At 43.4% G+C, this 25,053-nt stretch overlaps 1 protein-coding gene and 1 pseudogene across 1 annotated transcript; both read left to right on the top strand.

The window, feature by feature from the left end:
• The first annotated feature begins 1,057 nt into the window (after window positions 1–1,057).
• On the top strand, window positions 1,058–11,439 carry LOC134346974 (zinc finger protein 721-like). The gene is made up of 2 exons (XM_063048900.1): window positions 1,058–1,180; window positions 5,741–11,439. Exon 2 carries the CDS (start codon window positions 6,818–6,820, stop codon window positions 8,960–8,962), a length of 2,145 nt encoding a protein of 714 aa, XP_062904970.1. The 5' UTR covers window positions 1,058–1,180; window positions 5,741–6,817; the 3' UTR covers window positions 8,963–11,439.
• The window catches only part of LOC134347336 (zinc finger protein 585A-like), a 105,917-nt pseudogene continuing 81,937 nt past the window's right edge, over window positions 1,074–25,053 (top strand).

The raw sequence follows: 25,053 nt of genomic DNA, 5'->3' as shown, positions 1-25,053 counted from the left end.
ACACTCAGTCCAGCTGGTCCCTGCCTGTCTTTCTGTTCCATATCAGTACCTTTAAATCCACCTCTGTTGTTCATCTCATGACAGGATGCAACTGGTCACCACTGTGGGTGAAGAGGTTTCCCTGGAATTTCCTGCATGATTTTCCACAGACTGAAGAAGACAATGGGCTGTGGTTTTGTCCCTGACATTCCTCATTCTTCAGGGCTCTGGGCCAACTAAGAATATCACAGACGGTTAAACCTCTTCAGTGCTCTTTTCAACATTTTGGTCCATTTTCACTGATTTCAAAGAGTTGTGGCTTATGCAGCTCGGTTGTTGCAATACACACTCTAAAGTCTTCTATTGTCTGTCAACAGAATGGTGGGTAAATCTTCAATGGATCAGGCTCAGAAACCAAAAGGAGTCCCAGCAAAAGCCAAGTCTTTGGTGCTCTGGAAAGGCGTGGGAGATAAGACTTTATCGGGAGGAGAAAGAGGGAATCAGAGCAGGAGTATGTAGCTATCAATGAAAGATCAGCAACATTTGGAAACTGATTGATTGAAAAATGTATATTTCTGCAAAATGCTGGAGGTCAAGCAGCACCTATGGAGAGGAATAAGCAGTTGACAATTGGAGCTGAGACCCCTCACCATGCCTCCACAGATAATTCCTTTGCTTAGATGCTGCCTGTCCTGCTGAGTTCCCCCAGAACTTTCTGTGTGGCTCTAATTTTCTGCATCTGCAGAATCTCGTGTGTTTTCCATTTGTATTTGTAAGTGGGTTCGACTTTGACATTTGACACCGCTCGGCGCTTCAGCCGGTGATCAGACGATCCAATGCGCAGGCGTGAGGGTCGCAGATCTTTCTCGAAATCGCACATGCGCTGAGTGAACAAGACCCCGAGGAATTTCGACAGCAGGTATGAACAGGGTTCCGGGCGGGGAATTAGTTGGCATCGGCGTCCACATCGCGACTGAGGGACAACTGTTGTGAGATTCGGACACACTGTGGCCCTGCACCCTGGGACAGTCCTGATACTTTTCTTTTCAGCCGCACGGTCCGTATCCGGGACAACCAGCAGCTTTCGGCTGGGAAGCGAAAGTGATGATGCCATTTGTACGGCGCATGCGTATTGCTGGCACCGTGACGGATAGACCGAGATCTCGTTCGTGGGGGTTTCTGGGTGAAGAGGCAGCCGTAGGTGAGCCGAACAGTACTTTCCCAGGCTGTCCGTGTCCGTTTGGAAGTGTAGACGGAGCAAATGGGAGCGGATGGTTCTCCCACACACTGTCGAGCTCCAGCTATCTAAATCAAACGATTAGTTACTATATGATATTAAGTTCCGAGTTAATCTCAGAAAGAGACTACCTTCCAGTGAATGAAAGGAGCGAAATCATTCCTTCCTTAAGAGTCAGAGAAAGCACAGCACACTACTAGGCTCTTCGGCCATTCTGGTCCACGAAAACATTTAACCTGCTCACGCCCATCGACCTGCACCGGGACCAAAGCTCCCCATGCACTTACTATCCATGTACTTATACAAATTTCTCTCAATCATTGATACTGACTATGTGTCCATCTCCTGAGTAAATACAGATGCAAAAACATGATCTAAGATCTCCCCCATCTCTTTTGGCTCTACACATGGATTAGCATTCTGATTTTCCAGAGAACCAATTTTGTCCTTTGCAATCATTTTGCTCGTAACATACCTGTAGAATCCCTTTGGATTCTCTTTCATCTTGTCTTCCAGGGCCACCCCATGACTTTTTTTTTAGCCCTCCTGCTTTCTTTCTTAAGTGTTCTCTTGCATGTATTATCCTCCATAAGCACTTCATTTGTGCTTACCAGCTATGAACTTTCTTTTTGTTCCCAGAAACAACCTGTCCCAATCCACAGCTGCCAGATCCATTCTCATACCATCCAAATTGGCCTTTCTCCAATTTAGAATCTCAACCTGCCAACCAGACCTATCTTTTTGCATATTTACTATGAAACTAATGGTATTATGATCATTAGATACAAAGTGCTCACCTACACACATTTCTGCCACCTGCCCTGCCTCATTCTTAATAGCAGATCCAGTATCACACACCCTCTCATTGGGTCTCTATGTAGTGATTAATTAAACCTACCTGAACACATTTGACAAACTCTATCCCATCTACTCAATTTACATTATGGAATTTGCAGTAAATATGTGGAAAGTTGACATCACCTAATAGAACAATTTTATGTTTCTTGCAACTGTTTGCAATCTCTCAGCAAATTTGTTCCTCTAAATCCCTCAGACTGTTGGATGGTCTGTAGAAGAGCCCCATGGTCATACTTTCTTATTTCTCAGTTCCGCCCATAATGCCTCACTGGTCGAGTTCTCCAGGCTGTCCTGACTGAACACTGTTGTGACAGTTTCCCTGACTAGTAACGCCTTCCCTCCCACTCTTATCAGGTTTAAAACAACAGAACTCTGGGACATTAGATGCCAGTCCTGCCTCTCCTGCAACCAAGTCTCACTAATGGCTACAATGTCATAATTCCAGGTTTCAGTCCTTGTCTGAGCTCATCTACTTTTCCTATGATACTTCTTACACCGCTCAGGATATTAGTCACAACATGCTCGACCTTTTCCTTCCTGACTTTGCCTGAGGTGTTAACAACATCGGCCTCCACAACCTCTCCACTAACTGTTATGACACCTGGTTCCCATTGCCCTGCAGTGCTAGTTTAAACCCCACTGTGCAGCATTAGCAAACCTTCCCACTAGGATATTAGCCACCCCACCTGTTCAAGTACAAATCATCTCTGTTGTACAGGTCCCACCTTCCCTGAAAGAGAGCCCAATGATCCAAAAATTTTATGCCCTCCCTCCTACACCAACTCCTTAGTCACATATTAAACTGTATAATTTTCCTAGTTCTGGCCTCACTAGCATGTGGATGGCCAGCAATCCTGAGGTCACAATCCTGGATTCTTAACCTTTAACTTAGCATTAACTCTCTGAATTCACTTTGCAGATCCTCGTCACTCTTCAGAATCACATTTATTATCAATGGCATGTGACATGAAATTTGTTAACTTAACAGCAGCAGTTCAATGCAATACACAACATAGAGGAGAAAAAAATGATAATAATAAATAAAATAAAAACTAGTAATAAATAAGCAAATCAATTACAGTATACATATACTGAGTAGATTAAAAATAGTGAAAAAAACTGAAATACTGTATATTAAAAAATGTGAGGTAGTGTCAAAGAATCAATGTCCATTTAGGAATTGGATAGCAGAGCGGAAGAAGCTGTTCCTGAATCGCTGAGTGTGTGCCTTCAGGCTTCTGTACCTCCTACCTGATGGTAACAGTGAGAAAAGGGTATGTCCTGGGTGCTGGAGGTCCTTAATAATGGACACTGCCTTTCTGAGACACCGCTCCCTAAAGATGTCCTGGGTACTCTGTAGGCTAGTGCCCAAGATGGAGCTGACTAGATTTACAACCCTCTGCAGCTTCTTTCGGTCCTGTGCATTAGCAACCCCACCCCCATATCAGACAATGACGCAGCCTGTCAGGATGCTGTCCACAGTACAACTGTAGAAGTTTTTGAGTGTATTTGTTGACATGCCAAATCTCGTCAAACTCGATATATAGACGCTGTCTTGCCTTCTTTTATAAGTACATGGATATGTTGGGACCAGGTTAGATCCTCAGAGATCTTGACGCCCGAAACTTGAAACTGCTCACTCTCTCCACTTCTGATCCCTCTATAAGGATTGGTATGTGTTCCTTCATCTTACCCTTTCTGAAATCCACAATCAGCTCTTTCATCTTACTGACGTTGAGTGCCAGGTTGTTGCTGTGGCACCATTCCATTAGTTGGCATATCTCACTCCTGTATGCTCTCTCGTCACCACCTGAGATTCTACCAACAATGGTTGTATTGTCAACAAATTTATAGGTGGTATTTGAGCTATGCCCAGTCACACCATCATGTGTCTATAAAGAGTAGAGCAGTGGGCTAAGCACACACCCCTGAGGTGCGCAGTGTTGATTGTCAGCGAGGAGGATATGTTATCACCAATCCACACAGATTGTGGTCTTCCGGTTAAGAAGTCGAGGATCCAATTGCAGAGGGAGGTACAGAGGCCCAGGTTCTGCAACTTCTCAATCAGGATTGTGGGAATGATGCCATATAAATGCTGACCTATGGTTGATGAACAGCATCCTGACATAGGTGTTTGTGTTGTCCAGGTGGTCTAAAGCCATATGGAGAGCCATTGAAATTGTGTCTGCCGTTGACTTATTGTGACGATAGCCAAATTGCAATGGGTCCAGGTCCTTGCTGAGGCAGGAGTTTAATCTAGTTATGACCAACCTCTCATAAGCATTTCATCACTGTCGATGTGAGTGCTACCAGGTGATAGTCATTATAGCAGCTCACATTATTCTTCTTAAGCACTGGTATAATTATTGCTTTTTTGAAGCAAGTGGGAATTTTCGCCCATAGCAGTGAGAGGTTGAAAATGTCCTTGAATACTCCCACTAGTTGGTTGGCACAGGTATTCAGAGCTTTACCAGATACTCCATCAGGACCTTCCGCCTTGCGAGGGTTCACTCTCTTTAAAGGCAGCCTAACAACAGCCTCTGAGACTGATGTCACAGGGTCATCAGGTACAGCAGGGATCTTCACAGCTGTAGTTGTCTTCTCCTTTTCCAAGCTGGCATAGAAGGTGTTGAGTTCATCTGGTAGTGAAGTATTGCTGCTGCCATTCATGCTATTGGGTTTCGCTTTGTGGGAAATAATGTCTTGCAGACCCTGCCAGAGTTGCTGTGCATCTGATGTCGCTTCCAACCTCGTTCATAATTGTCTTTTCCCTTTTGAAATAGCCCACCGCAAATCATACCTGGTTTTCTGGTACAGGCCTGGGTCGCCAGGCTTGAATGCCACAGATCTAGCCTGCAGCAGACAACGTACCTCCTGGTTCATCCACTCTTCCTACCTATGTCATTGGTACCTACTTGGCCCACGACCTCTGGATGTTCACCCTTTCACTTAAGAATGCTGAGGACTCAATACAAGATGTCCCAGACTATAGCACATGGAAGCCAACACATTCTTGTCCACAGAATCCATATGTCCTCTCTATCACCCCCTCAGCCTCCTGAATGATCTGGTTCTTGAGAAAATCACTTTTTTTTCTATCTCTGATTGTTCTGTACCTTTTTACACCTGAGAACTTGTTTTCTACCCTTCTCTCTGGGTACATAAATGATATTACTGTATACTTTTGTCCTAGGCAACAACTGACCTGTAGGTTCCACATCACAAAATTGTCATACTCCTGTGAGAAAGACTACTGTCTTCCACACCATATTCATTGGCATTGCCATTGTGATGTCCAGCATGGCTAATCAATTGGGGGGTGGGGATCAGACTAATTAGAAAATTTCTAGGATCAGATATGTAATATCAAGTGCTCTTCGTAGCACTGTGGGACATGACCAGAATTTGAAATAATACTAATGGAGAGAGACAAACTGAGCCAAGTCACAGATTGATGAAGGGCAGAAATGGCCCATTCTGGTACGGACAGGGATACAATCAGATGGTCAGTCAGGATACCTGATCTGTGACCAGTTAGAAGATGGGGAATTCCTCCAACTTGATTCGAATTTCGTAATAATGTGATGTCAGAGCTCACCACAGACTAAAATCTCACCTGAAATATTCTCTTTCGCCCATTGATGTCTGTTGCAAATATTTTTACAGGTTAGAATCGGCAGAATATTTGTGTACAGGAACATCAAACACAACAACACGCCAGTTTTGCTGTCTCTGTCCAGATATTTAAGGAGTGACCAGATATTTTCTTGGTAACACCAAGATGAAGATGTGTCTCATCCCAGCTGGAAACGTACTTTGTGTCTGAAATGAACTTTTTTGTTGTAACTCAGTGTACCCCACTGGAACCGGGGCGTTCCAGCATTTATTCACTGGAGATCAGTTTTCAACTGCATTGATGCATTGATTATGCAAGGGATTCAAAACGTCTGACATCTGACTTTCCGAATTGCCAGAGAATTGATCACAGTGAGATATCATTCTCCTTCTCTCACTGTGGGAAGGGATTTACTCACAGCTTACCAGCAGCCACACAGTGAGTTCACAGTGGGAAAAAGACCATTCACCTGCTCTGTGTGGGAGGGGATCTACTCAGTCATCCAGCCTGAAGATACATCAGCAATTCACACCATAGTGAAATGCTCCACATGTTCTGACCACGGGAAGCAATTCATTCTGCCATCAATGCTAAAGACATTTCAGAAAATTCACCAGTGAGAGAACGTTGACCTGCTCAGACCATGGGAAGAGATTCAGTCACTCATCCCATCTTGGACACATCACTGAGTTCACCGGGGAGAGAGATTGCTCAACTGTTCTGTATGTGGGAAGAGCTTCACTCAGTCCTCTGAATAGCTGACACACGACTGAGTTCATACTCATTAGAAGCTTTACATCTGCTCTGAATGATGGGAAAACTTTCACTCAGTCATCTCACCTGTTGACCCAGTGATCAGTTCACACTGATGAGAGGCCATTCACCTGCTCAGACTGTGGGAAGGGATACACTCAGTCATTTCACCTGCTGGTACACCAGTGTGTTCATACGTGAGAGAGGCCGTACGCCTTTGTTTATGTGTGGAAAAGGATTCACGTAGTCATCTTTTCTACTGACATACCAGTGGGTTCATGTGTGGAGAGAGGCTGTTCGCCTTTTCTGTGTGTAGAAACGGATTCATTTAGTCATCTGTACAACTGGCACACCAGTCAGTTCGCACTGGGGAGATGCAGTTTACCTGCTCAGACTGTGGGAAGGAATTCACTCGGAAATCCAACCTGCAGACACACCAGCGAATTCACACTGGGGAGAAACCATTCATCTGCTCAGACTGTGGGAAGGGATTCACTCGGAAATCCAACCTGCAGACACACCAGCGAGTTCACACTGGGGAGAAACCATTCACCTGCTCTGAATGTGGGAAGGGATTCACTCACTCATCTAACCTTGTGTCACATTACCGAGTTCACACTGGGGAGAGGTCGTTCACCTGCTCTGAATGTGGGATTGGATTCTCTCAGTCATGGCAACTGAAGGAACATCGGCAAGTTCACACTGGAGAGAAACCGTTCACCTGTTCAGATTGTGGGAAGGAATTCACTCGGACATCAGATTTGAAAGTACATCAGCTACTTCACACTGGCGAGAGACCGTTCACATGCTCAGACTGTGGGAAGGCATTCACTCAGAAATCCAACCTGCAGACACACCAGCGAGTTCACACTGGGGAGAAACCATTCATCTGCTCTAAGTGTGGGAAGGGATTCACTCAGTCATCCAACCTTGTGTCACATTACCGAGTTCACACTGGGGAGAGGCCGTTCACCTGTTCTGAATGTGGAAAAGGATTCACTCAGTCATGTCACCTGAGCGAACATCAGCGAGTTCACACTGGAGAGAAACCATTCACCTGTTCAGATTGTGGGAAGGAATTCACTCGGTCATCAGAGTTGAAAGTACATCAGCGAGTTCACACTGGGGAGAGGCCATTCACCTGCTTAGACTGTGGGAAGGCATTCACAAACTCATCCACGCTACTGACACACCAGCGAGTTCACACTGGCGAGAAACCATTCAGCTGCTCTGAATGTGAGAAGGAATTCACTCAGTTATCTACCCTTGTGTCACATCACCGTGTTCACACTGGGGAGAGGCCGTTCACCTGCTCTGAATGTGGAATTGGATTCTCTCAGTCACGGCAACTGAAGGAACATCAGCGAGTTCACACTGGAGAGAAACCATTCACCTGTTCAGATTGTGGGAAGGAATTCACTTGGTCATCAGACTTGAAAGTACATCAACGACTTCATACTGGTGAGAGGCCATTCGTTTGCTCAGACTGTGGGAAGAACTTCACTCATTCGTCAAACCTGCGGAAACACCAGTTCGTTCACACTGGGAAGAGGCCATTCATCTGCTCTGAATGTGGAAAAGGATTCCCTCAGTCATCTCACCTACTGATACACCAGTTAGTTCACACTGGGGAGAGGCCATTCACCTGCTCAGACTGTGGGAAGCGATACACTCGATCATCTCAACTCAAAGAACATCAGCGAGTTCACACTGGAGAAAAGCCGTTCACTTGTTCTGAATGTGGGAAGGAATTCACTCGATCATCAGATTTGAAAGTACATCAGCGAGTTCACACTGGGGAGAGGCCGTTCACCTGTTCAGACTGTGGGAAGCGATACACTGGATCATCTCAACTCAAAGAACATCAGCGAGTTCACACTGGAGAAAAGCCATTCACTTGTTCTGAATGTGGGAAGGAATTCACTCGATCTTCAGATTTGAAAGTACATCAGCGAGTTCACACTGGGGAGAGGCCATTCTCCTGCTCAGACTGTGGGAAGGGATTCATCCGGTCATCTCAACTGAAGGAACATCAGCGAGTTCACACTGGAGAAAAGCCGTTCACTTGCTCTGAGTGTGGAAAGGAATTCACTCGGTCATCAAAGTTGAAAGTACATCAACGACTTCACACTGGGGAGAGGCCATTCACCTGCTCAGACTGTGGGAAAGGATTCAATCAGAAATCCCACCTGCAGACACACCAGCGAGTTCACACTGGGGAGAAACCATTTACCTGCTCAGACTGTGGAAAGGGATTCACTCGGTCATCTAACCTACTGGCACACCAGTTCGTTCACACTGGGGAAAGGCCATTCACCTGCTCAGACTGTAGGAAGGCATTCACAGACTCATCCATGCTACAGAGACACCAGCGAGTTCACACTGGGGAGAAACCATTCACCTGCTCAGACTGTGGGAAGGGATTCACTCTATCATCAGTGTTGAAAGTACATCAGCGAGTTCACACTGGAGAGAGGCCATTCACCTGCTCAGACTGTGGGAAGCGATACACTCGGTAATCTCAACTGAAGGAACATCAGCAAATTCACACTGGGAGAAACCGTTCACCTGTTCTGTGTGAAAAGGGATTCACTCAGTTAATGCAACCAAGAGGCACACTAGTCAGTTCAAATTGGCGAGAAGCCATTCACCTGTTCTGTATGGGATGTATTCAGTGATGCAAATTACAGGCACATCAATCAGTTGACTCTGAGGGGAAGGCCAACCACTTGCTCAGACTGTGGGAAGGGATTCACTCAGTCATCTCATCTGAAGGAACATCAGCAAGTTCACAATGGGGAGAGGCCGTTCAACTCCTGATTGTAGGAAGGGATTCACTCAATCAGTCCACTGGAAGACACACCAGCGAATTTACACTGGGATAGCTTCTAAATGTGGGAAGGGATTCACTCAGTCATCCACAATTGTGGCATATTACTGAGTTCACACTGGGGAAAATGTTTACATAAGCTACATGCTGATATTTAATCATCACAGTTAGTGACTCCAGAGGCAAGCTCAAAAGTGATTTATTGATGACCTCTGCAATTATTACTGCTGCTCATCATACCCAGTGCTGCACCCTGGTCACAGGGCAGGAGAGCACTTTCTTCAACTGATGCTCATCTTTTACGGCACTGGACTTTAGTATTCTGGATCTGTGAGAAAAAAATCAGTTCTATTTTAAACTTTCTCAGGTACCAACTAAATTTACAACACATCCAGTAGGGAGTCAACTCAGCCCTCTGGTCCCTGTCAGTGTTTCTATTCCACAACAGTTCTTTTAAATCTATTCCTGCGTTCACCCCTTGCTCTCCCTGTGGTGATGGTTGCAATCTGTGGGTGAAGAGGTTTGCATTTCCTGCATGACTTTCTGCAGACTGAAGAAGACGAGCTAACTGCAGTTACGTCTAACACGATTTTTGTCCCTCAAATCTCTCAGCCAAGGATAAATGACATTGGAAGTTAACCTCCTACTTCCATGATCATCGGTAGAGGTGGGAGGAGAAGATGGAGGCGCGACGCAGCACGTGCAGCTCTCTGGTGAAATGATACCGTATTTGTAAGTAGGATGCTGCGCACAATTCTGATTTGATGGAGACAAACGTGAGTAGCACAGAGGAACATCTGGAGAAACTTCTGAAATGCTCGGTTCGCTGCCGCTGCTACTGTGCAATCGAGAATCTCCGGAGTGAAGGCCCCAAAATCCCCGGCTTTGCCTGCTGCTGGCGACTGAGGCTGGGGTCGAAGCATTCGGCAGAGATGGTGCTTGGTACTCGATGTCGGAGGGCTGGTCGGAGGCTCAAAGTTTTCAGATGACTCAGAGTTGGACTGTGGTCCAGCACGGCAGGGAGAGTTTTCTTCCTTCTCCTGTCTGCGTGAGATGTGGGACTTTTGAGAGACTTTGAACTTTTTTACTGTGCCCATGGCCTGTTCTTCATCAAGTTATGGTATTGTTGCACTGTTGTAACTATATATTATAGTTCTGTGTTTTTTGTTAGTTTTTCAGTTTTGATCTGTCCCGTGTTTCTGTGATATCGCACTGGAGGAATATTGTGTCATTTCTTAATGCATGCATTACTAAATGACAATAAAAGAGGACTGCGTGGCCTCATAATCTAATAATCTCAAAGTTATGGGTCCTTTTCACTGCTTCTGAAGGGTTGCGTGTCACAAGCTGGGTTGTTAAAATACATCACTATCCTACAAAGTCTGAAAGCTGAATGTGGACAACAAGTTGGATGTTCAATGGAGCAGGTCAGAAACCAGAGATGGGTCAGTACAGGGCAGACATTGGAGCTCAGGGCAGTGGTAGGGGTAAGAGCACATCAGGAGCAGGGAAACCGAGTTGGGGGGGAGGCGGGCTGTGGCAGCAAATGACAAATAGCAACATTTGGCAATTGATTGACAGAATAAAAAGGTTGATTTTTGTCTGTTGACACACTGCCTGTTGACAATGTGTTTTTTACTTGTGGGCACTTGCTGAATTCTCATAAAAATGTTGACTGGATAGTTGCCATTTGGCAGAAGGGAGGCATTGCTCGTAAACATTTTCACTGGCACTGTTCTTACCCAGAAATCTCTGAGCAGCACAGTGTACCTGTAATGTGAATCGAGTGCACAGGTGCCGAGAGTCTGTTGGATCTGACAGTTTAATTTTAATTCTCATTTTCTTCACAGTTTAACAATTAATTTCTGTTTGTATTTTAAAGTGGTGTTTATATGCATAACTGTGTAATATAAAAGTATAATTCTGGAGCTTTTTTGTACTTCATTAAGTGACTAAGTGTTTTCTGATAGGTTGATTTTTACTGCAATATTCACAAAGTACTTTCTAATTGGATTATTGTAATCTATTCATTAGAATGGAATTTTTCTTTTCTTTGAGTATAAAAGTAGCTGTTTATGCTAGGTGCCATATCTTTAATTTCTCTCTTCAAGTAGTAGATCTTGTCACTGCTCCTTTCCTGTTCTATCAACTTTTAATAAAACTATCCTGAAGCAACAAGTTTTATGCTTCATTACTGATTTCTAAAAAAGCCTTGATTTAAACACCAAAGTGTCAATTGGCATGGTTGGCAGGATTTAGAACTCAGAACAATCCAAGATAAATAGCGAAGTTTTGGTGTGCAACAAAAGGGGTAAGAACATTCTTTTATCTTCCAAATTGCCTGGGATAATAAGAATAGTTTCTTAGGCATTCCATCAGAATCAGGTTTAATATCATTGGTATATGTTGTGAAATTTGTTAACTTTGCAGCAGCCACACAAAGCAATATATGATAAAATACTGAATTACATAAGGTATATCTATATTTTAATATTCAAATAAATAGTAGAAAACAGAAATAAAGAATAGTGAGGTAGTGTTCATGGGGTTCAATGCCCATTGGAAAATCAGATGGCAGAGGGGAAGGAGCTGTTCCTGAATCATTGAGTGTGTGCCTTCAGGCTTCTGTACCTCCTGAGAAGAGGCCATGCCCTGGGTGGTGGGATCCTTAATGAGAGATGCCTCCTTTTTGAAGCACCACACCTTGAAGATGTCTTAGATACTACAGAGACTAAAGTCCATGGTGGAGTTATCTAATTTTACAACTCTCTGCAGCTTACTTTGTTCCTGTGCAGTAGCCTCCATGCAGTTCCAGACTGTTATGCAACCAGTTAGAATGCTCTCCATGGACTTCCGGGGTTGAGTATGGCTTGAGTCGGTGCGTGTGAGTGTGGCTCCCGATTTTTATTGAAAATCTACCTGTTTATCTTTGCCGTATGCTCGAGATAACTGAATATTTACCATTGTTAACAACGCAGGACATAGCTGGACATTGAAATGGCAAGTAGAATGTACCTTTGAAATAAAACTGCGGAAAAAGATAGCGAAACCTCGAGCAAGAAGGCTGATGCTATAGTAATGGTGCCGTTGCACGCTGCTGGACCTGGACCCGGACCTGAGCTACCCGATGACTTGGAGAGGCTTCGTTTAGTACTTATTACTGACATGATGCAAGCAGTGCAATTTGCCCTAAAAAGAGAACTTGAAGATGCTTTATCACCAGTGAATGCTACCATGGAACAAATTATGTCTGCTTACGAGTCGCACGACGAATGCATTCGTGAGGTTGAAGACGGCCTGAATGATTACAGTGACCGACTGGTGAGCGCCGAAGCCGCCATTGCAGTGTTGCAGAGCGAAAATGCATTTCTGAAGGGAAAGCTAGATGACCTCAAAAATCGGTCACAGAGATCCAATTTGAGAGTGGTTGGCATTCCTGAAAATTTGGAAGGTTCGGACCCTGTTAAATTTATGACCGAGTTTTTTGACAAAGTGCTGGGGACAAGTTTTTTCCCAAGGCCTCTCGTACTTCCGTGTGCTCACCGAGTGGGACGTAAACCATCCGGTGTCTCTGGAGCCGAGCAAACGAGACCAAGAATGTTCCTGGTTTGCTTTCACTCCTTTCAAGATAAGCAACACATCGTCAATAGACGGAAGCAGGAGCTGTATTTCCGCGGACACCGCGTGTTTTTTTATGAAGATTTTAGTGCGGAGCTGGGTAAAAAACGAGCAGCTTTCAAGGAGGTGAAATCCCTGCTTTGCGGGAAAGGGGTCAGGTTCGGCCTCTTGAATCCTGCCCAGCTCCAGGTCATGCATGAAGGTAAAAAGCATTATTTCGATACACCAGAGGCGGCCAAAGAGTTTTACCATTCGCGCTGGGGGGAAGAAGAACGAGAAGAGCAATGACTTTTTTTTTAGGTTATTCATGCAGCATTGAAGGGGCCTCATGCTGAGGCAAACTGTTGATTTTCACAATCCACCTCCTTGTTCATTTTTTCCAGTTTAATTTGTGGAACGCGATCAGGTTGAACTGCTATGCTGCCGAAACTGATTAACAAAAACTTTCAACCAGCAAAATGTAAATATTTGGGATTTGTATCTCGGGCGTTTAAGTTGCCTAGTGTTTTTGTTTTGTTTTTAATGCTTAGCTTGACCTGTGTCATCTTTAGCCTATATGTTATATTAAAGGTAGTATAAGTGATAGGATAAATTTTAAGGAGGGAGCCTTGAAAGTTGGGCTGTATGGGGAATGCCTTGGAAGTTTTTTGTTGGGTACTGCCTGTGATCATCTTCAACTGGGGAGGTAGATCTAGGTTTCAGGGGTTAATTGGGTTTTTTTGTTGTTTGTGTAAAGGGATGGGGGAGTGTTTTGGGGGATTATCATGGCAGTTTATTCTTTTGTGTGTTACGGATTGATCAGACTTTCTTTTCATTGTGCATTATTGTGTGCAACTTATGCCCTCGCACTGTTCTGGATTGTAGGCCCTGTGTGCCTTTTGATATGGTTAACGTGAGTGCTGCTGATGGAGGCCACCCTGTGAGGTTTATTTCTTGGAATGTAAAGGGGCTCAATGGTCCGGTTAAAAGAGCTAAAGTTTTCTCTCATCTGAAACAGTTAAAAGTAGATGTACTATTTCTACAAGAGACACATTTAAGAGTGGAGGACCATAATAGACTTCGTAAAGCATGGATTAGTCAGATATTTCATTCCAGATTTAATAGTAGGTCCAGGGGGGTGGCAATATTAATCACCAAAAGAATGCAGTTCACACCATCTGATGTAATCAGTGACCCTAATGGTCGCTTTATTATAGTCTCTGGCTCTCTCTTTCAGATACCTGTTATTTTGGTAAATGTTTATGCCCCTAACTGGGACGATGTCCAATTTGCAAATAAGGTTTTGTCATTAATACCTAACCTGAATACACATAAACTAATCTCTTCCGGATATTTGAACTGTGCTATTGACCCACTGCTTGATAGGTCTTGCCCTAGGAGAACATTTTCTGGTATGGCAAAGGCCTTCTCGATGTTTATGGAACAAAATGGTTATATGGATCCTTGGAGATTTTTGAATCATCAGTTAGGCCATTCTCTTTCTTTTCTCATGTTCACCACTCCTATTCCAGGCTAGACTATTTCTTTATAGATAACTCCTTGATACCAGTGATTAGACAAATTGAATGCACTGCTATGGTTATATCTGATCACTCGCCCATGAAACTGGACCTATGTTTTCCTTTAAACATTAGAGAACGGCCTCTGTGGAGACTTAACCCCCTTTTGCTTTCTAATGAGAAATTTTGTAGTTATATATCGGCTAACATTGACACATTCTTCGAGACTAACAAAACTGAGTTGGTATCATACTCTTTTCTTTGGGAAACTTTAAAAGCTTACTTGAGGGGTCAAATAATATCTTATACTTCATATGCCAATAAAGAGCGTAGGAAAGAAATGCAAGTGTTATTGCAATCTATTTTGGACCTGGATAGAAAATACTCTGAGGCACCCACTGCGGAATTATATAAAAGCCGGGTTGATTTGCAAGCGAAGTTTAATCTTCTATCTACAAACCTATCAGAACAATTAATTCTTAAGACACGTGGCCTCTATTATGAATATGGTGACAAGGCGAGCCGGCTTATGGCTCATCAGTTGAAACGTCAAGCTGCATCACGACTTAATTCCCCAGATTAGAGACATGCAGCAAAACTTGAGCAGCAATCCAAAAGAGATTAATAACATCTTTGCAACTTTTTATTCCTCTCTGTATGCCTCAGAGTTCCCCTCAGATAAAACAAATATGGAATGTTTTTTAGATAATTTGGAAATACCAACTCTCGAACCAGAGGAGGTGGAGAATCTAGATCAAGCTCTTGGGCAGGAAGAGATTAATAATGCCATTATGGCTATGCAGGGTGGTAAGTCCCCAGGTCCTGATGGTTATCCAATAGAATTTTATGAGAAATTTAAGGATAAGCTCATACCAGTCCTTCTAGAAGTATTTCAGGAATCTTTGGAGAACAGCTCCTTACCCCCTTCTCTTTCACAGGTAGCTATTTCACTACTTCTTAAAAAGGACAAGGACCCGACTCAATGCGGATCATATCGCCCCATCTCACTTTTGAAGTGCTTGCATGCCGTTTAGAACGTCCCCTTCCCAAGATAATTTCAGATGATCAAACAGGTTTTATTAAAAATCGCCATTTTTTTTAATATCCATCGACTGGCTGATGTGGTTTATTCACCCAGTGATTCTCCAAGTCTGGAGGTTGTTATCTCCTTGGACGCGGAGAAGGCGTTTGATAGGGTGGAGTGGGTATACTTGTTTAGTGTTTTGGAGAAATTTGGATTTGGCAGAATATTTGTAGTTTGGGTTAAGCTATTATACCACTCGCCTTTAGCATGTATACAGACAAATTATTTTCGATCTGACTATTTCCCATTAACACGTGGCACTCGCCAAGGCTGCCCACTTTCCCCTCTTCTTTTTGCAATTGCAATTGAGCCTCTTTCTATTGCACTTCAGTCAACTACATTATTTCAAGGTGTTAGAAAAGGGGACATGGAACACCGTGTATCCCTATATGCTGATGACATCTTACTTGGTTAGCGACCCTGTAGGTAGTAGTCCTGCTATTGTGTCATTATTAGGTCAATTTGGAGCCTTCTCTGGCTATAAACTGAACTTTCAAAAAAGCAAATGCTTTCCCATTAATAACTAGGAATACATATTACTCGCTCTTTTACATCTCTGTTTGAAGCTAACTACAGGCCTCAGGTTAGCCAAATGAAGGCTGATTTCGAGAGATGGCGCAGTTTACCCCTTACTATAGCTGGGAGAATTCAATCAGTGAAAATGACTATACTCCCTAGATTTCTTTATTTGTTTCAGTGTTTGCCAGTTTTCTTATCTAAATCAGTCAACCAAGCTATAACCTCCTTTATTTGGGAAAGTAAGGTCCCAAGGGTTAAAAAGCACACTCTCCAAAGAGGACGTGACGTAGGTGGAATGGGTCTTCCCAGCTTTATTCATTATTACTGGGCATCGAACATTCAAAAAGTATTATTTTGGCTCCACCGGCCAGATATAATCTGGTGCCTGCTTGAGTCACAGTCTTGCCACTCCTCATCTCTCCCAGCTTTGGTGTATTCTTCCTTATCATTGAAATCCTCTCAATTCACATCTAACCCGGAAAGCACCCTCAAACTTTTTAATCAATTTCGCTGCCACTATAAGTTCATATCAGCTTCAGTTTTGGGCCCCATTCATAAAAACCATTTATTTCCTCCCTCCACATTCGATTCAGCTTTCAGACAATGGGGTTTGAACGGTCTTATGCACATTAAGGATTTGTATACTGATAACATATTTGATAGTTTTGATAACCTGTGTGGTAAGTATGGCCTTCCGCATAATCATTTTTTTAAATACCTGCAGATTCGCCACTTTGTCAAGGAAAAATTTCCCTCTTTTCCTGGTCTACGACCTGCTATGTTATGAGAAAAACTCACTCTTAGCTTTAACAATAAAGGGCTGATCTCTGAACTATACTCTCAGCTGATGTCTTTGGGAGTTCAAGATCTAAACAAAACTAAGAGTAGGTGGGAGGATGACCTTGGTATGGATCTGGCTGAGGAATATTGGGCAAAAGTATTGAATAGGGTTCATTTCTCATCATCATGTGCTAGACTGGGGCTCATACAATTTAAAGTTTTACACAGGGTACATTTAAGTAAAACCAGACTTGCAGACATATACCCTGGGACAGACACTAGCTGTGACAGGTGTTCCTTCTCTCCGGCTGGTTTCGTACATGCATTTTGGTCATGCCCTCAGCTTGATGACTATTGGGCACTGGTTTTTAAAATTATCAGTGAGGTTTTGGGGGTGACACTGAGACCTTGCTGGCTTATAGCTTTGCTGAACATCTACGCTCTGTCCGCCAGAGAAAGCAGGATCTCCCAGTGGCCACACATTTTAATTCCACATCCCATTCCCATTCTGACATGTCTATCCACGGCCTCCTCTACTGTAAAGATGAAGCCACACTCAGGTTGGAGGAACAACACCTTATATTCCGTATGGGTAGCCTCCAACCTGATGGCATGAACATTGACTTCTCTAACTTCCGCTAGGCCCCACCTCCCCCTCGTACCCCATCTGTTACTCTTTTTTATGCACACATTCTTTCTCTCACTCTCCTTTTTCTCCCTCTGTCCCTCTGAATATACCTCTTGCCCATCCTCTGGGTCACCCCCCCCCCGTCTACCTCCTGTCCCATGATCCTCTCGTATCCCCTTCTGCCTATCACCTGTCCAGCTCTCAGCTCCATCCCTCCCCCTCCTGTCTTCTCCTATCATTTTGCATCTCCCCCTCCCCCTCCAGCTTTCAAATCCCTTACTCACTCTTCCTTCAGTTAGTCCTGACGAAGGGTCTCGGCCTGAAACGTCGACTGCGCCTCTTCCTATAGATGCTGCCTGGCCTGCTGCGTTCACCAGCAACTTTTATGTGTGTGGCTTATAGCTGTATTTGGTGTGGCAGATGATGATTCGGGTTTAAATGCCGGTCAGTCGGATATCATTGCATTTACATCGCTATTGGCCCGTAGGAGAATTTTGCTGGTTTGGAAATCTGCCACTTCCCCAACTGCTGCTGCTTGGTTAGAAGGTGTAATGTTTTTTCTGAAATTAGAAAAGATTAAATTCACTTTGAGGGGGTCTGTGAAAAAGTTCTATTCGCAATGGGGACCTTTCTTATCATATTTTGGGAGTCTTAAGGAATTACCTACTAGTTGAGGGCATTTGATTGTACTTGGGAAGTTGCCTCCCATTTAACATGCTTATAATTTACCTCACAGGGTGCTTGATGGATCATAAATATGAGTGTATTTTGGATCATCTGACATGTTGCAGATGTGTGTGAGCCGTCGTCTTGAAGTAGTGTGGGGGTATGGTTGTGAAATGTCCGTACTTGTATTTGTGAATTGTTGTGTTGTAAATGTACTAGCTGCCATGATATGTTCGGGGAGGGCGGGTGGGGGGAGGTTTGTTTGGGGGTACAATATAAAAGACAAATGGAGGAAAATGTAATCCATTATATATTCTGTATTGTGTCATTCCTGCAATAAAAATAAAATTAAACAGAATGCTCTCCGTGGTCTGTAGAAATTTGCGAGTGTTTTAGTGACAACTAAATCTCCTCGAGCTCATAATGAAATACAGTCACTGTTTTGCCTTTTTTATAGCTGTATCGATTGCCACAGACAGTTGTGGGGCCAAGTGTTTGAGTCTAAAGGTATTTAAGTCATAGTCATACTTTATTGATCCCGGGGGAAATTGGTTTTCGTTAGAGTTGCACCATAAATAATAAATAGTAATAAAACCGTAAATAGTTAAATAGTAATATGTAAATTAAGCCAGGAAATAAGTCCAGAAATAAGGCAGAGGTTGATAAGATTCTTGATCAGTCAGGGCATGAAGGGTTACGGGGAGATCAGCCATAATGAAATGGTGGAGCAGCCTCCATGGGTCAAATGACCTAATTCTGCTCCTATATGGTCTTATGGTTCTAGTTCTGGTTTTTATTTTTTTCATTTTTTTAAACAATATTTTTATTGAATTTTACATACATTTCACATATACAAATAAGCAATAATAATAGTTAAACTAAACAGTGAAACATGTCCTCATGTTTTTCATGATTAAAAAAGGAAAAAAAATATAACATTTCACAAACTTCACATATTTAACAAAGAAATAAAATAAAAACACATCAGAAAAATAAAACCGTAGAAGCACTCAACAGCACACAGCTATTTCAAAATGACTGTGCACCTGGACATCCAAGGAACTCCAATAAAATTTTCCACACATTTTCAAATTCTTCTGCCCTTCCTCTGGTTATGTAAGTCAGTCTCTCCAATACAATACAAGATGCCATCTCCTTCACCCATACATGTATCGAAGGTATATCCATTTTTCTCCAAGATAAAGCTATCATCCTCCTGGCCTGCAGGAGTCCAAAGTCAATTAAGATTGACTGTTTTGAACTAACAGTAAAGTTCTTTGGATATATACGTAGTGCACACATTTGTGCTTGGTGAGGCACCTTTACTCCTACAACCTCAGATATAGTCTGAACAACTGTTTTCCAGTATTTTTTAAATTTTGGACAGTCCCATACACAGTGGAACAGAGTAACCCTTCTAAACATTGAACACAAGTGTCTGGGATGTCAGGGGACCAACAGTTCAGTTTGACCAGATTAATATAAGTTCTCATTAACCATTTGCATTGTAATAGCTTCATTCCTGTGTTAATGATTGTTTTGGGGCTTTTAAGCATGCCATTTCCCACTCAGTTTCTTGTATGTCCTCTTGAACATCCATTCTAGTTCTGGCTTTTAAGTCAGAAAATGGAAATCGGGATTGAGGACTGCTGAGTTGTTTAAAAAAATAAACGAATTCTGATAGAGCCATGTGCAAAATGGTAAAACACTGATTAAATATGCAAACCAAAAGAGACTAAAAAAAATAAATTCTACATGTTAGCGGGAATACATTAAATTCAGGTTGCAGAACAACATGTTAGAATTTCGACTGTGAACTGTTAAAATTCTGAGATCGCGGTCAAACTAATAAAAAGTACGAATGAATTAAGATCGAATCAAAACAAAGTTGTGAATCCTTCTGAGAACTCTTACCTGGATAAAACACTTAAGACGAATGAAGTTAATGAAACCATCTGGACAAAAAATACCTAAAATGTTAAGTTTATTAAGAAGAAGGCATACACTAAGTCTGGAAAATGGCTCTACTGATTTGGAGATAAGATTGTGTTTGGTTTGATCAACTGTGAGCCAGTGAAAGAGTTAACGGGACAAGGAAAATATTCCCTATCGGAAAGAAACGGCCAACTTGCGATAAACTACAAAAACATCAAGATAGGACAGCAAAAGAGAAATAGATAGAGTGGACAGCCAGCGCCTCTTCCCCAGGGCACCACTGCTCAATACAAGAGGACATGGCTTTAAAATAAGGGGTGGGAAGTTCAAGGGGGATATTAGAGGAAGGAGTGGTTGGTGCGTGGAATGCGCTGCCTGAGTCAGTGGTGGAGGCAAATACACTGGTAAAATTTAAGAGGCTACTAGACAGGTATATGGAGGAATTTAAGGTGGGGGGTTATATGGGATGCAGGGTTTAAGGGTCAGCACAACATTGTGGGCCAAAGGTCCTGTACTGTTCTATGTTCTAAAATATAAAGAACAAGATGGTAATTCAATTGAAGTCACACACACAAAATGCTGTCAGAACGTGTGTTTGTGTGTGTAGTTTTAGATCTCCAGCATCTGCAGAATCTCTTAAATTTTTAATTCAATCAAACTATGTTAACCTTAGAGACAATTTGAATGCGTAGTTGCCACTTCAAGGGGAAGGTCCTGCTGGTGCTGATACTACTAATGCTCCTCCTGGGGAATCATCAGACAGTCTCCCTGAACAATTTCACCATTTGAACCCTGAGGGATTACAGCCTACATCAAAGAGTTCTCCAAGACAGTGACACCATTTAAACTCTGAGGAATTACAGGAGGGACATGACATAGACCCTACACCGGCCCCGAGCAACTCAAGTCAGGATGGCAGTGATGACACAGTAAGATCGACAGCAATGTCACAGCTTGCTCCAATAAAGACCAAGGGAGTGTAGACACACAGGACTGAAGATGAAACCATTGTTAATCATTCTTACAGGCTGCATCACTGTCTGGTATGGGGAGCTACTGCACAGGACCAAAAGAAGCAGCAGAGGGTTGTAAATTTAGTCGGCTCCATCTTGGATATTAGCCTACAAAGTACCCAGGACATCTTCAAGGAGTGGTGTCTCAGAAAGGCAGAGTCCACTATCAGGGACCTCCAGCACCCAGGGCTTGAACTTTTGTCACTATTACCATCAGGTAGGAGGTACAGAAGCCTGAAGGCACACACTCGCCGATTCTGGAATAGCTTCTCTCCCTCTGCCATCCAATTCCTAAATGGACATTGAACCCTTGGACACTAACTCACCTTTTTTAATATATATTATTTGTTTTTTTGCACGATTTTTGATTATTATTCTGTTTTTTTTTCTGTATTATGTATTGCATTGAACTGCTGCTGCTAAGTTAACAAATTTCACATCACATGCCGTTGATAATAAACATGATACTGATTCTGATACCATGTATTGACATGCTAGTGGCAGATTATCAACTATTGCTTAACCACTCAACAACCTGCTGAAGGACAATAAGTGCTCAGACAATCCTGTGACTCTTAATGGAGAACAACAGAAAGCATTTCAAACTTTAAAGGTGACATTGTGTACTGTATCTGCATTAAGAAACCCTGATCAAAGATCGAAACGGGGATGACTTATCAACAATTGAAACAGGAATTCAAATGGTTGCTTCTGAAAATGAAGTGCTGGCTTCAGGAAAAATAGCTCCTTGTACCTCTGTGCAAAAGACAAAACTAGAAGTACCAGTTAGGAGGTTAATTGGTCATTGTAAATTGCCCCATGATTAGGATAGGGATAAATTATAGATTGCTGGGTGGCATGGCAGGAGGGGGCTGAAGGGCTTACTCTGCATTGTATGGCAACAATAAATAAATTCCATCTGCCATTTTTCCAACTGCTCCATGATAGCCTTCCTCACTGTCCACTATACCCCCAGTCTTGGTGTCATCAGCAAATTTGCTGATCCAATTACTCACATTGTCATCTATATCAATGATCTGGATGGTAAACAACAATGGACCCAGTACCGATCCCTGTGTCACACCACAAGTCATAGGCCTCCAGTCAGATAGGCAACCATCTACAACCACTCTCTAGCTTCTGCTACAAAGCTAATGTCTAATCCAATTTACTACTTCATCTTGAGTGCCAAGTAACTGATCCTTCTTGACTAATCTTCCATGCAGGATCTTATCAAATGCCTTGCTAACATCCATATAATCAACATTCACTGCTTTGCCTTCATCAATTTTACTGGTAACTTCCTTGAAAAACTCTGTAAGATTGGTCAGATATGACCTTGCACACACAAAACTATGCGGAATATCCTTAATCAGCCCATTTCTATCCAAATATTCATATATTCGGTCCCTTAGAATACCTTCCCACTACTGATGCCAGGCTCACCAGTCTATAATTTCCTGGTTTATTTTTAAGAGCCTTTTTTAAAACAGCAGAACAATTTTAGCTGTCCTCCAGTAGCTCACCTGTCATTAAGGATGATTTAAATATCTTCTGGAATCATTCCAGAATCTAGTGATTCAGGAGTTCCAGGTGTCAGGGGTCATGAAGTATGCAAAGTTACCATTACTGGAGAGAAGGATCTTGGGGAAACTGTCACCTAGACAAAGATGGTGTATTCCCCAGTGTTATGAAAGAGGTGGCTGAAGAGATTGTGGATTCATTAGTAATGATCATTAGATTCTGGAATGTTTCAGAAGACTGAAAAAATTGCAAATGTCACTCCTGTCTTCAAGAAGGGAGAGAGGCAGAAGAAAGGAAACTATAGGGCATTTAGTCTGACCTCAGTGGTTGGAAAGATGTTGGAGTCGATTATTAAGGATGCGGTCTCAGGGTACTTGGAGGCACATGATAAAATAGGCCATAGTCAGCATAGTTTCCTCAAGGGAAAATCTTGCCTGACAAATCTGTTGATAATTGCTGACAATGCCCCTTCAGGCAGCACATAACAGGTTGCAAATTGATGCATTGCCTTGAATGGTTCTATTACCATTCAGCTTCTATCTGTGACTTATCATGATTAACCCTGACGGCTGATGACTGACCCTGATCCTCACCCTGGGAGGGAGGTTTACTGATGCTATTGGGGAGAGTTTAAACTAGATTTGAAGGGAGTTGGGAACCAAAGTGAAGAGGCAGAGAATGGGGTGGTTGGCGCACAAGTGGAGCATCTTAGAGGGAGCTTATAAGGATGGACAGGCAGATGAAAGGGCAAGGAAGCACTCGGCCACATAGTTTGAGATGTGTCTATTTTAAAGCAAGGAGTATCTTAAGCAAGGCGGATGAACTCAGAGTGTGGATCAAAACGTGGAACTCTGATTTTGTGGCTGTTACAGAGACTTGGATGTCTCAGGAGCAGGAATGGCTGCTGAGTGTGCCGGGCTTTAGATGTTTCAAAAAGGACAAGGAGGGAGACAAAAGAGGTGGGAGAGTGGCGCTGCTAATCAGGGATAGTATTACAGCTACAGAAAAGGAGGAAATCATGGAGGGATTGTCCACCAAGTCAGTGTGGGTGGAAGTCAGAAACAAGAAGAGGGCAATAACTCTACTGGGCATTTTTAAAGACCCCCCCCTCCCCCCAGTAGCAACAGAGACATTGAGGAGCAGATAAGGAGGCAGATTCTGGAATGGCGCAATAATAATACCGTTCTTGTGATGGCTGTTTTTAACTTTCCTAATACTGATTGGCATCTCCTTAGCACAAGGGGTTTAGATGAGGTAGATTTTTTTAGGTTTCCTGACACAATATGTAGATAAGCCAACTAGAGGAGAGGCTGTACTTGGTCTGGTATTTGGAAATGTACCTGGTCAGGTGTTAGATCTCTCAGTGGGAGAGCATTTTTGGAGGTAGTGACCACAACTCTATCTCCTTCATGATAGGAACACACACATTAAAATTGCTGGAGAACGCAGCAGGCCGGGCAGCATCTATAGGAAGAGGTACAGTCGATGTTTCGGGCCGAGACCCTTCGTCAGGACTAACTGAAAGAAGAGCTAGTAAGAGATTTGAAAGTGTCGGGGGGAGGGGGAGATCCAAAATGATAGGAGAAGACAGGAAGGGAAGGGATGGAGCTAAGAGCTGGAAAGTTGATTGGCAAAAGGGATAGGAGGCTGAAGAAGGGAGAGGATCACGGGACGGGAGGCCTAGGGAGAAAGAAAGGGGGAGGGGGACGCCAGAGGAAGATGGAGAGCAGGCAAGGAGTAATTGAGAGAGGGACAGAGAGAAAAAAAAGGAAATAAATAGGTGCTGGGGTAAGAACAGGAGGAGGGGCATTAACGGAAGTTAGAGAAGTCAATGTTCATGCCATCAGGTTGAAGGTTACCCAGACGGAATATAAGGTGGTGTTCCTCCAATCTGAGTGTGGCTTCACCTTAACAGTAGAGGAGGCCGTGGATAGACATATCAGAATGGAAATGGGACGTGGAATTAAAATGTATGGCCACTGGGAGATCCTGCTTTCTCTAGTGGACAGAGCGTAGGTGTTCAGCGAAAAGGTCTCCCAGCCTGTGTCGGGTCTCACCAATATATAGAAGGCCGCATCAGGAGCACCAGACGCAGTGTATCACCCCAGCCGACTCACAGGTGAAGTGTCGCCTCACCTGGAAGGACTGTCTGGGGCCCTGAATGGCGGTAAGGGAGGAAGTGTAAGGGCATGTGTAGCACTTGTTCTGCTTACAAGGATAAGTGCCGGGAGGGAGATCAGTGGGAAGGGATGGGGGGGGACAAATGGACAAGGGAGTCGCGTAGGGAGCGATCCCTGTGGAAAGCAGAGGTGGGGGAAGGGAAAGATGTGCTTAGTGGTGGGATCCCATTGGCGGTGGCAGAAGTTACGGAGAATTATATGTTGGACCTGGATGCTGGTGGGGTGGTAGATGAGGACAAGGGGAACCCTATTCCTAGTGGGGTGGCGGGAGGATGGGGTTGAGAGCAGATGTGTGTGAAATGGGAGAGAGGCGTTTGAGAGCAGAGTTGATGGT

Source organism: Mobula hypostoma, chromosome 5 (genome assembly GCF_963921235.1).
Source record: "Mobula hypostoma chromosome 5, sMobHyp1.1, whole genome shotgun sequence".
NCBI lineage: Eukaryota > Metazoa > Chordata > Chondrichthyes > Myliobatiformes > Myliobatidae > Mobula > Mobula hypostoma.
The sequence above is the reverse complement of the archived record's forward strand: the minus strand, read 5'-3'. Positions and strand labels throughout refer to the sequence as shown.

Coding starts and splice junctions, on each gene's coding strand:
- LOC134346974 (XM_063048900.1), top strand. CDS start 6,818: ATGCAGTTTACCTGCTCAGACTGTGGGAAGGAATTCACTCGGAAATCC.